Raw genomic sequence first — 16,758 nt, 5'->3', positions numbered from 1 at the left:
AGTTCGGTATGCATACACTACCCCGCTAGTTCGAACTAGCAGGGTAGTGTAGACATACCCTTTCTGATTAACCTCTCTACACAAAATGTATCCTATATCATCACAGGACATTCCATGATGTTACAATCAATTGTTTTGTGATCTTGGATAATACCTTGTAGTTTATTGTAATCTAGGGATTTTTTTAGCATTACCTGTGGGTGCATTTTTTACAGTAACCTTGTGACCTTACAAGCATAGAGTTATTTCTAGGTCACTTGCTCATGTCAAGTATTCTTAAGCCATGGCCAAATATGGCTAAGCTAAAATCATACAAGCCTTAGCTGTTAGGTGTAACAGTCCAGCAATGCTTTAATTATATACCTAATATATTTTCAGTGCTGCTAAATGTGTCAGTCTTATACTTCTATAAGCCTACAACTTAAGTCTATTTACTATACATAGATTACATATGAAATCGTATACAAATTGACCATAACACTACATAGCATAATGACAAATGATGATAATGAACTAAGGAACTACAGTATTTTATTTTATCAGTCTCAGAACAACTAAGTAGAAATACATCAAACTATTTTGCAAATATTTTATAAGCTTAGTACACCCACATTCCAGGAGTGTATACATATTTTCTTGTTAGCCCGACTAGTCACCCTGCAAACTGCATTGTATAAAAAGTTAACTATAGTCCTATTAAAGATATTAGCACAATGAATTGAAGTTATCTTTTCATTGTGCATAAGCTGTGTCATTAATGTGATGTGTTCTACAGGTTTGACTTCCTTGGACCCGGATGAGGAATTTTGCCCGACCAGGGATGGTCATTTCTCAGCCCACCCCATCTCCATCCCACCCCACCCATGGCCTTGCTGTCAACCTCCTAGTCAGCTCCCCCCCTCCCACCAGCCCCTCTGCATGCAGGGATCCTGGCCCCACCATGATAATCCTGCTTCTGGCACATACAGTCCCACTGCTGGGCTCCATCCCCGTGGAGCAGCGCACATTCTGGGATCCAGTTGCACTGCTGGCCAATAAGCCCCACTTGGGCTTCAGCCTCACTGGGCAGCCCCACGGCCTTCAAGCCTCCCCAGGCAGCTCTGCCTGGCAGCAGTGGGGCTGCTAGGCTTTTAGCTCTGCCTTAGGGCAGCCCCACTCATGGGTTGATGGCCCCACTGCCAGGCAGCTCCTGGCTCCACAGGGAAGCTGCACTGCCTCCCAGTCCCACCAAGCAGATGTGTCACTTAACAGTAGTGGGGCTGCTGGGCTCCTGGTTGTGCTATCAGGCAGCCCTACTGCCTTCTATTCTCAACGGGCAGTTTTGCTGCTGGGCTCCAGCCCTGCTACCTCCCTCCCTTCCCCTCCTCTCACAGTGTTGGCACCAGGCAGCAACACTACTGCTGGGCTCCTGGTTTTGCTCTCCACATGGCAGCCCTGCTATTGAGCTGTAGCCCCGCTGCTGGGCACCAAACAACCAACCCTCCACCAGGACTCTCTGGTCCTGGGACATCCATGGTCCCGCCAAACCACAGATATTGCCAGACCAGAGAGTCCTGCTTAAGAGAGTATGGATACGTAGTTGCTTCTAACTTGTTATACATCCAAACTGATGAGCGATATCTGACAGCCCATTGCACAACATGCATTGGAGACAGAAAAAAATGTCTTTGTCCTGCAGTATACAGTATGGAAACGTTCAGATTCTGTAGTAAACTTCATCTGCAAACAGATTTCATGAATTTGTTTCAGTTTTAAATGGATTTTCTGACAAGTAGTTTGTCTTTGCCTTCTGTGATCATTGATGGAGAGTAAATGTCAAAACTTGAACAAATATTTGATGAAAACATATTTTATATTTGCCCAGCTGCAACAGAAGATCTAGTGTGTGCATCCATGTGCCTCTACTCAGAAAAGCACTTAAGCAGATACTTAACTTACAGAATATGGGTAGTTCTATAGAACTACTTGTGGTCTTGAAGCAAAGTGAATGCTTAAGTGGTTTGCTGGATCAGAGCCTCAGACATGTAACAGTCACAACACCAGGTGACTGATCTTACCAAAAGCAACTATCCAATTAAGGTTGAAAAGGAAACATGGAAAGGTGTCAGAAAATAGAAGTTGAGCATTGTATGAGATGCTTCATTTCATACAGCTACTTATCTCTGTCTTTTAAACTAAAATGAATAAAATCAAATTGCAGATGTCCTGCTATAACATACTGACGATATAAAAATGAAATTAAAATCATACCTAGTGTATGCATGCTAATGTTAATAAACACTGGTAAAATTGACTGTGTTTATACATTTGTGATTGACTTTTATAATAATTGTGTAACATTTATAATTTCGTAAAAGTGACCACATGCTTAAAAGTGCAATAACAATAAAAAGTGTTTGAAGTTGAAACCAACAGTTTGTAAAATAGTGAAGAAAGGAAACAATGAAAAGTGTTCACAATGTCATGCCACAATATTGAGAACCTCTTTACATAAAGCTTATTGTTCATTTTGTAAAATGGCTCTTATCATTCATGTTCCTTTTGAGAAGATGTTGGTGGTCTCTTTAATAGGTTACTGTGTTAACAGCCATTATCCATTAATTTTACCATCTTAATTGGATCTTTTTAGATGTTCAGCCAACTGGTCAGGCACTCAGTGTGAGAGGCCAGCTCCCAAGAGCAGCAAGTCTGACAATATCAGTACAAGTAAGTGCTTCATATTAACTACTGCAGCTTGTAAAATATTTTTACATTTAAAAGTGATACACTCATGATAGTATATGAATAGTATAGTTTACTCATTTTAGTATATGAGCATAGGAAGTAATGTGCTGCAGATTACATTCTTTATTGGCAAAGATTTTGCTCTTATTTCCAATATTTTATTCATATGCAATTCTACATAAAACATTTTACAGTACTGCCAAACTATGGCATAATTTATATGCCCACTTCTTTAAACCCAGCATGAGTTTTTCTTAGAAGCAGCATTAGCAAGTGACAAATGCTTGGTGAAATTCACTCCTGTGGAGAGACTTACCACAAGGTTTATGACCATCGAAGTCATGCTTAAAGACTCAAAATAGGATTTAAGTGGTTCATAGGCTTTGCATTTGCTCTGCCTACACAATGGTATAATTTGCATACTGGGCTAATCATCCTGAAAGTGTGGATTGTTCCTTTAAATAAAATTAATACACATGCAGATTAAGCAGAATAGAACAATATTGGCACCCAAGGGTTTGTCTACATGCACATATAGTTTGCTGCAGGTAGGGATTTAAATTTACCTCACACCAGCTTGTCGCACACTAACTGTTCACGTAGACCCTTCTGTTGTGTACATACACTTTAATCTGCTCCCATTTCAAAGTGGTGTACATCAAAGCACTCTGAAAAATTGCTAATAAGCATCAGTAGGGTCCACACAGAAAGTTAATGTGGGGTAGGCACTGCAAGGTAGATTCACTCCTCAGCTTCCCATGGACTAAAGATTCACATAGACAAGCTCTTAAACTGAATGAATTGGCTGTCGTGTTTTCAATATGTGGATGATACTTAATTTTACATCTCAGTTAGAATGAATCCAGTTGAGAAGTAGAACAAATGATCAGATAGCGGAGTGCAATTTAGCCTAGGCAAGACAAATAATGCTGATGGAGTGGGGCAAGCAGACAGAAGATTTGGTAGAATCTATATCAAATACCTTTTACTGAAGCAGCACAAATTCATTTGTAATATAGTTGTTCAACTCTGGTGTGGTGTTAGGTCCCATATGGCTCTTGGGAGCTAAGGTAGTAGCCGTAGTTAAGTGTATTTTTGTTGTTGTTTGCTCATGGTAGGATAAGTATGAACTTTTCTCTGGGGTGTGGATCTTGCCACAAATATCCATGCCTTTATCTCCTCAAGATTAGATTGATGTGATTTTTTTTCTTGAGGGGCCATGCAAAAGCTGAATGCAGCAGTATGATTATTAAGTGGAGATTCATATTGAAAATACATTGAATTAATGCTCTGCCATCTAACCTGGCTTTCAATAATCTTCCAGGTAGAATTCAAGGGCATTACAGGCAGTTCTTTGTTTCTATTGTGATTTTTATTATGTAGGATAGCTACCCAGAGCACTAAATGCCTTTAGCTGCATGTTACAAATATAAATAGACTGCCAATATCATTTTAATTTTTCACAAGGGATGGGTTGACATTTTAAAGTACATTTGTGACCTTCACCATAGAGGTCCATAAAGTATAACAATAGACTCGAAGGATACTTTCATTGTAACAACATATGCAATCCATAAGTGTTTATAACAAACTTTCCTTTTGTTTGCTAAATACCTGTGTTAGAATTGTGCAACACATAGCAGGACACCTATAAGCAGGACACCTTATACCTGAGAATAGTCTCTCTGACTACTGTGCAATTGTTTGCAACATGACGGGGCTGATAGTACCCTTCTCTTTCTTATATTGTTTTTATAAAACTGTCAAGCATAAGGCTACTATGCCTTATTTTACTTCTACATCTGACACTATTGCAGTTATCAACATAACTACATTATTGGCTTTCAATGGCAGATCTGTGAAATGCAGGTATCATGGATGAAGTTGTTTAGAATATGTGTAGGGATACCTATATTGCCTTTTCATTTTCAATATTAGGTCCTCCAGTAAATTAATCTTTCTGTTACCTAAATAGAAATCACTGCCCTCTTATTAAAAGGGTAAACTAAACTAACACTTTGAGTTTAGTAGATTTTAGCAACTGTACCACATTTAGAAATCATTGGATTTACACTAGTGTATTCCATGTTCTTTCCTCTTCCTACAGGAAGCATTGCAATTGTTGTTCCTCTTGTTCTCTTGGTGACTTTGATCACTACTCTGGTAATTGGTCTACTACTTTGTAAAAGAAAACGAAGGTAAGTAATGTTGTAACATACTGGAAATTCAAAGATTCCAGGTAATATCAATGGCTGTAAATCAAGCATTTCAAAAGATTGTGAAAATATACATAATTAAACTAATAGGCCCACTCTTAAATCCACATTTTTAAATGTGGCCTTGATTTTGTTTTCTCACATTGAGATGCCTTGTGCCCGTTTTCCAGAAGTGATGAGTTGGGAAAATTCCACCTGAAAACAGTTCAAGCACTCAGCAACTTTGAAAATTAGAACCTACATATCTCAGACTGGGCACCAAAAGTTGAAGGGCCCAAAATCAGTGGCCACTTTGAAAAATTTGGGTCTATGCCTAAAACATCTGTTATCTGTCTCATGGTTATCTGAGATATGACGAGAAGCATGCAAGCAGTAATGCTAAAATATAGAATAGAAATTAATTGAAATGCTTAGCAATCTGAGGACTTATATGGCACCAATCACTGTGTTTAGATAGTGTTTAAAGAGTGATACAGAAAGTGGTTTGGATAAAATAAATACCTAAAAAGCTATTCATACTTTATTTCTTTAAATTTGAAAAAGTGTGATTAAATTTTCTTTTCTGTTGAAAAAAAGACCTGAAAGTCTTAAGAGACATTATTGTTTAACATATATATGGTACTGTAAAATATGATGCATGTTTTAAATATCTTCCTGGAAGTGGATTTTTCTGTTCCATTTTTCTGTGTCTTTGGGAAATAGATACTCTCACGGGTCAGCTTGGTTTAAGACTAGGAAGTTCATTCCTAACTTAAAAAATATATCTCAAACATTACCAGTGCCATAGTCCCTTCCCCATTGTTCTGTCTCAACTCAGTAGAGCCTCCTGTCTCAGAATGGTATTTCTAAAACTGGGCTTTCAACCCTGATGTTAAAAATTCACTTATTACCTTACCAGTGAAAATAACCGGATTCACCTATGGGAGAATGTTGGATCCTTTTAAAGGTGTTTCCCCATATGTAATCCAATTTGAAAGTTAAGACAGCTGTCTCTCACTTTGCACCTATGTTACTTGAGCTAAATTTGTCAATAACTACCAACAAGTACTCCAGCAAGTTAAGTTTCGACAGATACATAACTTCCATAATGAAACCATGTTCCCAGGTTCCCATGTTAAGTGCATATGGATTGAGACACAAATAAGTAAGCAGATAACCCTGCTGCTTTACCAGGAAAGACAGAAACATTGTCATCCCATTGGATTCCTCAGAGAGACAAAAGCAGAGAAAACTTCACTGGCAGATTCTGCTCTCTTTGACTATTGAAAAAAATCTTGCAATGAATTTATGATGCTTTCCCTGGGAACTAGGGTGAATTCAGCCATATTGACAGGGGACATAAGAGCCATAACCAATGGGGCAGTGAATTCCTTGACTCCACACAGCTATAAACTCACTTATAAAGCTACTTCCTTAATGTGCCCCAGCTCAACCAGTGCTCACAGTGCTACATATTTCCCTTGATTTCCTGATAGGCCTTCAGGAATAGGCTCCTTTATGTATCTATTTATTTATTTATTTATTTATTTGAGGTACTTTCTCAGTCTATAAAGCTGTTAAATAATATTTTTGGTATGTTTCATTCTTGAAGTGACTTGAAAATACTAGCCCCCTTTGTTTGTTTATATATACTAGGACAAAAACTATCCGAAGACAACCAATGATAAATGGAGGAATGAATGTAGAAATTGGTAATCCCTCATACAATATGTATGAGGTGGGCCATGAACATAATGAAGGCGGACTTTTAGATCCAGATTTCACAGTAAACCCAGAAAAGGTAGTACTATTTTTTCAATGACTATTTGTTTTATGTATTGAAATGAATACCTTTACATCAAATTAGCATGATTTTTCTCTCAAATGAAGTCTTGTATAATAATGGCATATGTTTGGGTTTGTCTGTTCATTCTGTATGATGAACATAAAATCAATTAAAGTGTAACTAGTGACAACATTATAGATTCTATGCATTGTCTATTTAGCACCCCAGTATATGTTGAGATGTTCTTTTGTGGTAGTCTGCATTCTCTGGATATTAAATTAAAAGTGAACTGTGAACTGAGACAGACAAAATCCTTGGACCTCTTGGCCAAACTAAAGTACGAGCTCATCATTCAAATCTTCTTTACTTAAATTCCAGAAACATTTTGGACCTTCTAGACCTTCTAGACCAGCAGCGAGGAGTTCTGTGGCACCTTATAGACTAACTGAAGTGTAGGAGCATAAGCTTTCATGGGCAAAGAACCACTTCGTCAGATGCATGCGTGCATCTGATGAAGTGGGTCTTTGCCCACGAAAGCTTATGCTCCTACACTTCAGTTAGTCTATAAGGTGCCACAGGACTCCTCGCCGCTTTTGCACATTCAGACTAACATGGCTACCCCTCTGATACTTCTAGACCAGTGTTTCTTAAATTGTTTCATGGTACACCGGTGAATTCTGTTCTCCATGGCAGTTGGAGGTGTGCCACGGAAAACAACAGAATTCAAAATGGCTGCCCTTCTATCCCCACCACTTTTTTTTTTCTCAATAAAAAATCCTTGGTGTGCCTCATAAAAGAAAATTATTGTTTGGTTCTCCCCAGTCTTAAAAAGTTAAGAAACTCTGAGCTAGACTTTCTAATGGTAATGCATTACTAGCTCTTATGCTTTACAAATGTTAAGATGCTGCATTTGTAAATCTAAGCTTAATTTTGGTTACTTCCAAAAATACAAGTGATTCAGAGGTTTAATATATTAGCTGTACTACATAAAAAGAGCATTGCTTTTGACTCTCAGTTGTGTCATTTATAGGAGCACTGCTGCTCAGTGGTAGAGCTTCTGAGTGATGTGGAACTGGATGAACAGAGTAATGGTTCAATAGCTTTCTTAGAGCGATCAGTAGTCAGATGCATCCTACGGGACACCTATCATTCTCTGGCACATTTGACAAAGCAATAACTGGCTTACAGTTGTCGCTATGAATGTCACTACACTGTCACCCAGTCAACGTGCAACATATCACAGGGAAGCTGAACATATAGTATATCCACTGGTTCCTAGGCACATGACTGACTGATTGTTAAACCCAATTTTCTATAAAATTGTAATATTTTATAGAAAATGCTTAGTGCTGGCCTCATGCTGAATATAAAAATCATCCAAACTAAAGTCTTCATGGCAGTTTTCATTGTGGAAGACTAGTAGTTGTATTTAGCCAGTGCACTGCTTATTAAAAATGTCAACCTGCAAATGGAAAATTCAGTGTTATTAGCACAGAAACTAAACTATTCTGTTTATATGCAGGCCAGGTATATAGGGGGAGGGTCCACAGCATTCAAGCTTCCCCACACAGCACCACCAATCTACCTAAACTCTGATTTGAAAGGACCGCTCTCTGCAGGGGTGAGAAATGATAATTCACTTCCCATGCTCATTCCATCCTGTCCCCTTTCTGTGAAAAGTTTGTATATGTTATGTTAGAATAGCACCATTTTTGTTCATGTTTTCATTAGCAAGAAACAATTTACAAGTAGAAATAAAATTTCTATTTGGTTCATCTATGCCTATATTTCATCTTTGTCATGATAATGTTGGTCTAAAATGTCAAATTGAAAATGTATGTTTAAAAATACAGCAATGAGTAAATTATAACTTTTGTAAAACCTTATAAAAATGAAACCAACCACATAAACATACCAAACAGTGATAGGCATTTAAGAGTGAGATAAGATTAAAAAGGAAATGAAATTATTTTCTACTACTTTAAAGGGTATTTGAATGCATGAAGCTGAACAATTTCTGTACATCTTAACAATTTATTAATAGATTGGTTAAATTTCAATAAATTGTATTGCAAGTGACAACTAAGTTAACAAAACATATAGCTTAGTTTCAGTAAACCAGAGCAAAATCTCTTTAAAAGGTTATTGAAAATTGTAAAAAAATTAAAAGAGAGGGACATTAATATGCTTGATACCCCTTCATATCAAAAGATGTATGTATTCCTCCTTGTCTCATTTGCATTATTGTATGATTTAATTTAATGTATTTTGTATGGTTTAAAAAGTACAATACTGTCCAGGAGAGACAACACACCTAGTGGATAGGAGAACTAGGTTATAATTCCAGCTCTGAGACTGAGTTAAATTACTTTACTTGTCACTCAGACCATTCACTTTTCTATACCTTAGTTTTCCCCGATGCATAATATCTGCCTCAGACAATTATTAGGGGATAATTCCTTGTTTTAATGTACTTTGAAATCTCTAGAAGACACAATATAAATGCTAAGTATGATTCTTCTTTATAATTATGGTATTGGTAATCAAATGAAAAGTCCTATCAATGCAAATAAAAACTGCAGTTCTGTGTCATCTCTAATCACTGGGGTTGCACAGGTGTAACTGAAGGTAGAATTCACTCCTAGATATTACTTCAGCAGGTGACAGTAGTGACAGATGGCAGAACAAGGAGCAATGTCTCCAGTTACAGTTGGGGAGGTCTAGGTTGGATATTAGGATAAACTATTTCATTAGGAGGGTGGTGAAGTACTGGAATGGGTTGCCTGGGGAGGTGGTGGAATCTCCATCCCTAGAGGTTTTTAAGTCTCAGCTTGACAAAGCCCCAGCTGGGTTGACTTAGCTGGGATTGGTCCTGCCATAGGCAGGGGGCTAGACTTGATGATATCCTGAGGTATCTTCCAGCTCTATGATTCTATAATATATTTGTGTTGTGACCTATTAATATAGAGCAGTGTTTCCCAATTTTATTTGGCCATGGAACGCTTTTAAACTCGGAAGAATTTCGAGGAACCCCTAGGGAAAATTTATCGAGCAAAAAAAAAAAAAAGAGAAAAGAGCCACCGGACCTGAGCTCCATGATACCCCCTTTCCCTCCGCCAGGCCCCCAGGAAAACAGTCTCCTATATGGAGCTGAAAAAGTAGACCACAAATAAGTAAGGATAATAATAATAAACAAATGCTAAATAAGGTTATGAGATTAACATTTAGCTTAATTGCACATATTTAAAAACAAAAATCACATTTAATGTGTACAAAAAATAAAGCTAAAAAACTAATATGAATTATATTGGCAGTTTTCAATGTGAAGAGTGTTTTTCTTCTTTTCTTGGCAAATTTTTTTTATATTTTGTTTAATACTAAAAAGTTAGATTTGCATATCTGGCGCTGCATTCAGTCGATTTCTGTATTTTGTTTTTGTTGCTGCATAATTTGAGAACCCAGTTTCACCCAAGCATGTGCTGGTGAATGTTAACAACTGAAGAATTGCACGTCTTGATAAAGCTGAATATTCTTGACATAAGCCGCCCCAAAATGTAATCAGAGAAACTTCTTTACATTTTTGTATTAATTGGCCAGCTGAAGTGATTTCAATTAGGTTTCCATAATTTTGCATAGAAAAACTGACTGGCTTTCCAGTTATACTTAGTGGATTTGAAATCTAGTTATTGCTGTCATTTATGGTTGGAAAATACTTCATTATGTTTGTGTATAAATCACAAAGATGACCTGCAATGTCCTGGCCAGGAAGACGAGTACAGGAGAAAGCTTGAGGCAGAGTTGTCTGGCCAGGAAGAAAGGTACAGGAGGGTCTTGGAGCAGGTTGTCTGGCCAGGAGGGAGGGCACAGGAGGGGTCTTGGGGCAGGGTGTCAGAGCAAGCTAGGAATGCGGGGTCTTGGCAGGGAGAGGGGAGTGAGGGGCATATGGGTTCAGGGTCTGGGCATAAGGGGGATGCTTATCTGTCTTCGCACCCTGCTATTGCAGGGAAAGCCTCCAGGAAGCATGGTCTGGTTCCTGGGGGTGGGGGAAGGGAGGGAGCTCAGTCCCCCATCCCCACCCTGCCCATGCAGCGGGGAACCCAGCATAGCTTCAGCACCAAGTCATGCTTCCCGCTGGCATGCCGGGGATGGGAGTAGAAACTCTGACCTTTCCCACCAGATCAAACTCTGCCACTTTCCCAGCAGGCTGGGGAGGAGCTCAGGGGAGAGAGAGCAGCAGCACATGGGGGGCAGCAGAGCCTAAGCGTGCTCCAGGTGTGGGGGAGCAGCAGAGCCTGAGCCGAATTCCACGCAGGTGGCAGTTTTAAAATGCTGCGGTCCAAGAGTGGTTCCTCAGCCCCGGCTATCCCTCCCCCTTCCAGCAGCAGCAGCCGCTATAAAAGCGGCTGCCTGCACACAAGGCGGAGGCAGCTTCAGGCCATTGGAACAGGACAGTCCTGCAGGTGAGGAGGGGCCATGCTGTGCGCGGGGGAGGGGCAGCCACAGTGGGTGGTGGAGCGGCCAAAGCCGTGCGCCCTCATAAGCTCATCCTCACCTGCAAAGCCCCAATGGGAGCTGCCTACAGGTTCTGCAGGGGGCAGGAGAGCAGATTTTTTTCACAGAACCCATGGTTCCACCGAGCACCATTTGGCAAACACTGATATAGAGGTAGGAGGTTTTTGTTTCATTTTTTTCAGTGTGACTTGCCTCTTTCTATAATACAAGGAAGTGTAGAACTCCAGACAATCAGATAATTATTTGAAATGGCAGATATGCCGCTTCTGATCCATCTAAGTTACTATGATTGCTGCAGTGAGCCAAGCCATAAAAAGACTTCAAATCCTGGCTTCTTATTTGGTTAGGGGGAACAGAGAAATTAGGTTTTGAAACCTTTGCTCTGTCTCATTAGGCAAAAGAGTGGTGAAGCAAGTTAAGAAATACCAAAGTAGGTGCTCCTGACCACAGGAAACTTTGTGATCTGTGATGAATTAGGCACCCTTCCCAGTGACTATATATATAAAGTGGAGAAATCAGATGTTATAGCATAGGCAATCCTCTGTTGAGATAACTGAGTTATAATGGGTCATAAAAGGGGAAATTCACATACACATCCTCCACTCATCCATATATTTAGTGGTAGTTCAGTATTTCTCTCATGTATTGTAGCCACCTAGAGCTCTAGTCATGGAACAGACCCTCACTGCTCGGTGCTGTACAAACATAGAACAAAAAGCTGATCCTCCCTTGAAGGAGCATATTATCTAAGTAAAGGACAAAAGATATTACAGGTAGGGGAGTAGAAGGAAAGGAAGAGCCATATTAGGGCCAGACAACAGTCAAAACACAGAAGCATTCTAGCCCATTGTCAAGTTTTTTTATAGGTATCATGATAAAGGAAGGGTTTGAGAAGGGATTTGAAGTTACGTAATAAGTAGACTTGGCAGAATTAGATTTTGTAAATAATAAAATAATTTGAACAGGTAACATCAATATTTATTTTTGCTTTTTTAGTTTTATCAATTTAAATTGTTTGTTGCCCAAAACTATGGATTTTAAGCATTTTTTACATTTTAATCAATTTGCGATTTCACAGTTGAGGGATATTATAAGGAGGCTGTTGGACAACAATCATTTAATGACAATGGAAGCTGTGATTCAAAAAGTTAAAGCTTTAACCATTACAACACAAATTGGCAATATCACATGTCAAAATACAATCAGTAAATACTCGTAAATCAAATTGCAGTAAGTTCTCAAACAGCACTTTTCTCAGTTTGCCCATCTGTAATTTTCGGTGATCTATGGAAATATTTTTTCATCTGTTTGTGCTGTATGGGGACAACATTTATCAACATTTACCAATAAAAACCTAACCTTTCCAAACCTAACAATGAGGTAGCTTTGCAGATATTTACAGGAGCTGCCTCTTGGAGGTATAATCTAGAAGAAAGCACAAAGGTGCTCATTTGAAAATACAGCAAGTTTACTTATTGCTTTGCAGAACAGAGATCAACTTAAGCACATATTTAAGTCACATTGATTTGGACTGTGGTTTAATCCTTAAACTAGCAAAACTATTGCTATTGAGAAGATACTTCTATATTTGCAGATACTACAATATCAGTTATGATCTCTTATTTAAGTTACAAAATGATAGCAGATTTGGTCAAACTGTATATTTAGACCGTGGTTTTCCAAAATATGGTCAGCTATTGGTTGAGTAGTATTTCAGTCCTGGGGATTACAGTGGATGAGAATCTGGATATGAGTCAACAGTGTACCCTGGCAACCAAGAAGGCCAAATGAATATTAGGGTGCATTAGGAGGAACATTTTCAGCAGATCTAGAGAAGTTATTATTCCCCTTTATTCGGCTCTTGTGAGGCCACATCTGGAGTATTGTGTCCAATTCTGGGGGCCCCACTATACAAAGGATGTGGATGCATTGGACAGGGTCCAGTGGAGGACAACTAAAATGATTAGGGGGCTGGAGCACATGACCTGGGAGGAGAGGCTGAGGGCTCTCTTATTTAGTCTGCAGAAGAGAGGAATGTGTGTGGGGGGGCGAGGGGAGGCGGGATTTGATAGCAGCCTTCAACTTCCTGAAGAGAGGTTCCAAAGAAGATGGAGAGAGGCTGTTCTCAGTAGTGGCGGATGGCAGAACAAGGAGAAAAGGTCTCAAGTTACAGTTGGGGAGGTCTAGGTTGGATATTAGGAAAAAATATTTCATTAGGAGGGTAGTGAAGCACTGGAATGGGTTATCTAGGGAGGTGGTGGAATCTCCATCCCTACAGGTTTTTAAGTCCTGGCTTAACAAAGCCCTGGCTGGGATGATTTAGTTGGGGTTGGTCCTGCTTTGGGCAGGGAGCTGGACTTGATGACCTTCTGAGGTCTCTTCCAGCTCTATGATTCTATGATTGGCCAGATGCCAAGATCTTATAACAGTCTGTAGGAATCTGTTGGTTACAGATTGTCTGACTACACCAAAAGAAGGACAGGACACATTTGGCATATGTTTAATCAGATCACAACTTTGGTATTACATGTGTGGGACTACCTGTAAGATAAAAATGTACAGTGCAAGCAACACCCCATTTATTCTGTAGCTACCCAGGGGATTTTCACCGACTCCCCCTCTTTTTCCATCCAAGTACCTTTCAGCACATCTTTTGTTGGGGCTCTACCATCCATCCCCATCATATAAGAGTTAAGATGGGGTATATAAATTTGCACACCATTCCTGAAATTCCCTTTACTAATATTTTTAATCTCTTTTCAAGCCATTTATCCAGTCACTGTATACCTTTCCTATCGTATACCTGGACTGGACATCCACCACAAGGAGGCACCAGCAAGTACACCTGCCTGGCTAGACATATTCTCCTTTGCTTTTGGAGCTACTCTCCCATGCCTTCTTTACCACACTCTCCTTCCCTTTTTCTTACTGCCCTGCTTCCATGGGGAGCCAAGCTGAGACATGCTGGAGTGTTATATTCCCTCCTGATTCAACCTGCTCTGTGTAAGAGGGAGGCTTCAGCCACAAAGCTGTCTTCTTTACTCCTTGAAAAACAATTAATCGTCCTGTAGCACCTTAGGGTATGTCTACACTACCCTCCTAATTCGAACTAGGAGGGTAATGTAGGCATACCGCACTTGCAAATGAAGCCCGGGATTTGAATTTCCCGGGCTTCATTTGCATAAGTTGGGTGCCACCATTTTTAAATCCTGGCTGGTTCGAACCCCGTGCCACGCGGCTACACGCGGCATGAACTAGGTAGTTCGGACTAGGCTTCCTAGTTCGGACTAGGAAGCCTAGTCCGAACTACCTAGTTCGTGCCCCGTGTGGCCGCGCGGCACGGGGTTCGAACCAGCCGGGATTTAAAAATGGCGGCGCCTGGCTTATGCAAATGAAGCCCGGGAAATTCAAATCCCAGGCTTCATTTGCAAGTGCGGTATGCCTACATTACCCCGCTAGTTCGAACTAGCGGGGTAGTGTAGACATACCCTTAGAGACCAACAAAAAATGTCGATGGTATCATGAGCTTTTGTGGGCCCAACCCACTTCTTCAGATGAATTCATCTGCCCACAGAAGCTCATGATAGTATTTACATTTTTTGTTAGTCAATAAGGTGCTGCAGGATCTATTAGTTTTAAAGTTTTTTTCAGTTACAAACTGACACGGCTATCCCTCTGAACCTTTTTAAATCCTGTATTCCCAGGGGGTGAATCAGCAATTATACTGACCCTTTTGTAGTAGATTTCATTCTCCTCCCTGGCCCAGCTATAAAGCTCCATTCTTGACATTCCGCATGTGCATGTGGACACACACACACACTTAGGTAATGGATTGTCATTCCTAAAGATCTTAACTCTCTGGTAAGATTTGCAGAAACCCAGGTAAATATTAAAGACGCTCAGTTATGCTTTAATATATGTGTTTCCCTTTGTTTTAATGATTCAATTTTCCTTTTCAAACAATAGTTGTTAATCTAAATCACATACTATCTATTTATCTTTTTCCACAGCCGACAAATTACTCCAATCCAGTGTATGCAAAGTTATACATGGATGGGCAAAACTGTCGAAACTCATTAGCAAGTGTTGATGAAAGAAAAGAACTCCTTCCAAAGAAAATAGATATCGGGATAAGGGAGACTGTGGCATAATCCTCTGTTACCTTTTATACTCTGTATAAATGTATAAAATATAAGGATTACTTTTCTATGTACCCAACAGTATTATAATTGTTTTGGCATCAGCATTACCTCTGGTTTTTTTTTTTTGTTTGGTTGATTGTTTTCTGGATTTTTCTTTTGCTGATGACTTTTGACTGACCATTTGTAAGGTATTTTTATGAAAAAGAAACTGCACTACAGTACAATTTACAACAATGCTGCTGATACACCTTTGAAATTTGTTAAAATTAAAAACAACATTTGTTTGTAGTGTGAATATGAGCAATCTATTTTGTATGAACTTTTTTGGTTCAACTTAATCAATGAAGATGATATCTGCACCTTTTGATTATATAGCCTGAAACCTGTAGTACAGCGTGTAATTTTGTTTGTTTAAACAGTGAAAGAATGATTAAAAGGTCTACTCTCTTTGTGCCCATTAGAATTTCATCTCAGATTCTGTTAAAAGTAGATAACTTTTCTTCACACCTGAGACATAACTTGTTTTTAAGATTAGCTTTCAGTTGCCAAGAATTAAGCAAGATTATCAAAACATCTGCATGAACACAAATGAGTGTTTCAGAAATTCAGCGATTGTACATGATATACTAAACATATATACCATGTAAACATACTTGTATTGAGTAAAACATCATAGACCATAGTAGAAATACTTCTTGAAAGTAGAAAGACTTTATTTGCTGTGGGACAAGGCCTGTGATCTTCAGCAGTCCTGTAGTACAGTAGCCACCCTAGAGCACAAGAGGGCATTGCCTACACATGTATTATATGTTTATTCACTCAATCACGTGCCACATTGTGTATGATCAGTTCCCCATCGCACACCAAGCAGTTGAACAAAAATGAAATGTAAGCACACACATTGATAACAGTATTCTGATTTACCAAGTTAGAAAAAAAAAATCTTTGGCCAGAGATATTAAAGGATCCAAGAGATGGCAGTTTATATTAATGATGGTAGTCTGTGATACCACTGATCAATATTCTATATTATTGAAACGTATTTCAGACCAATTGTGAATTAATTTTAATACTTTGGGTTAAATGTCAAAACCCCATTATCAAGAATGGAGAGTATCAATGTAATTGGTTTCCAGTACTTCCTCTAGTACTGGTTTATTTTATGTAGTTGTTAAGAATAAAAACAAAACAAAATTAATTCCACTTGCCTTTTTGAATTTTCACAGAAATAAGGAGTACAATTGCTTTAAGTTCTAAAAAGAGTTGAAATATTTTATACAGAACTATAAAGGCACAAAATACTTATTTACACAGACATCGCGGAGGGCTTTTTGTTCCTCTGTGGGACAAGTTTGACTTTTTCCTGTCATATTAACCGAAAAGATTAAATATGTTTGTG

At 39.0% G+C, this 16,758-nt stretch overlaps 1 protein-coding gene across 2 annotated transcripts in view; it reads left to right on the top strand.

Annotated features, from left to right (window-relative positions):
• The window catches only part of LRP1B (LDL receptor related protein 1B), a 1,349,043-nt gene extending 1,332,486 nt beyond the window's left edge, over window positions 1-16,557 (top strand). For both annotated transcript variants that reach the window (XM_075933312.1, XM_075933313.1), the window contains 5 exons: window positions 2,630-2,706; window positions 4,832-4,922; window positions 6,576-6,720; window positions 8,228-8,326; window positions 15,228-16,557. In XM_075933312.1, coding sequence (XP_075789427.1) covers window positions 2,630-2,706; window positions 4,832-4,922; window positions 6,576-6,720; window positions 8,228-8,326; window positions 15,228-15,368 — 553 coding nt within the window. In that variant the 3' untranslated portion in view covers window positions 15,369-16,557. The remainder of the gene's footprint in view (window positions 1-2,629; window positions 2,707-4,831; window positions 4,923-6,575; window positions 6,721-8,227; window positions 8,327-15,227) is intronic.
• The last annotated feature ends 201 nt before the right edge of the window (window positions 16,558-16,758 follow it).

This window comes from Pelodiscus sinensis, chromosome 7, assembly GCF_049634645.1.
Source record: "Pelodiscus sinensis isolate JC-2024 chromosome 7, ASM4963464v1, whole genome shotgun sequence".
NCBI classification, from domain to species: domain Eukaryota; kingdom Metazoa; phylum Chordata; order Testudines; family Trionychidae; genus Pelodiscus; species Pelodiscus sinensis.
This window is presented reverse-complemented; position numbering and strand designations above follow the sequence as displayed.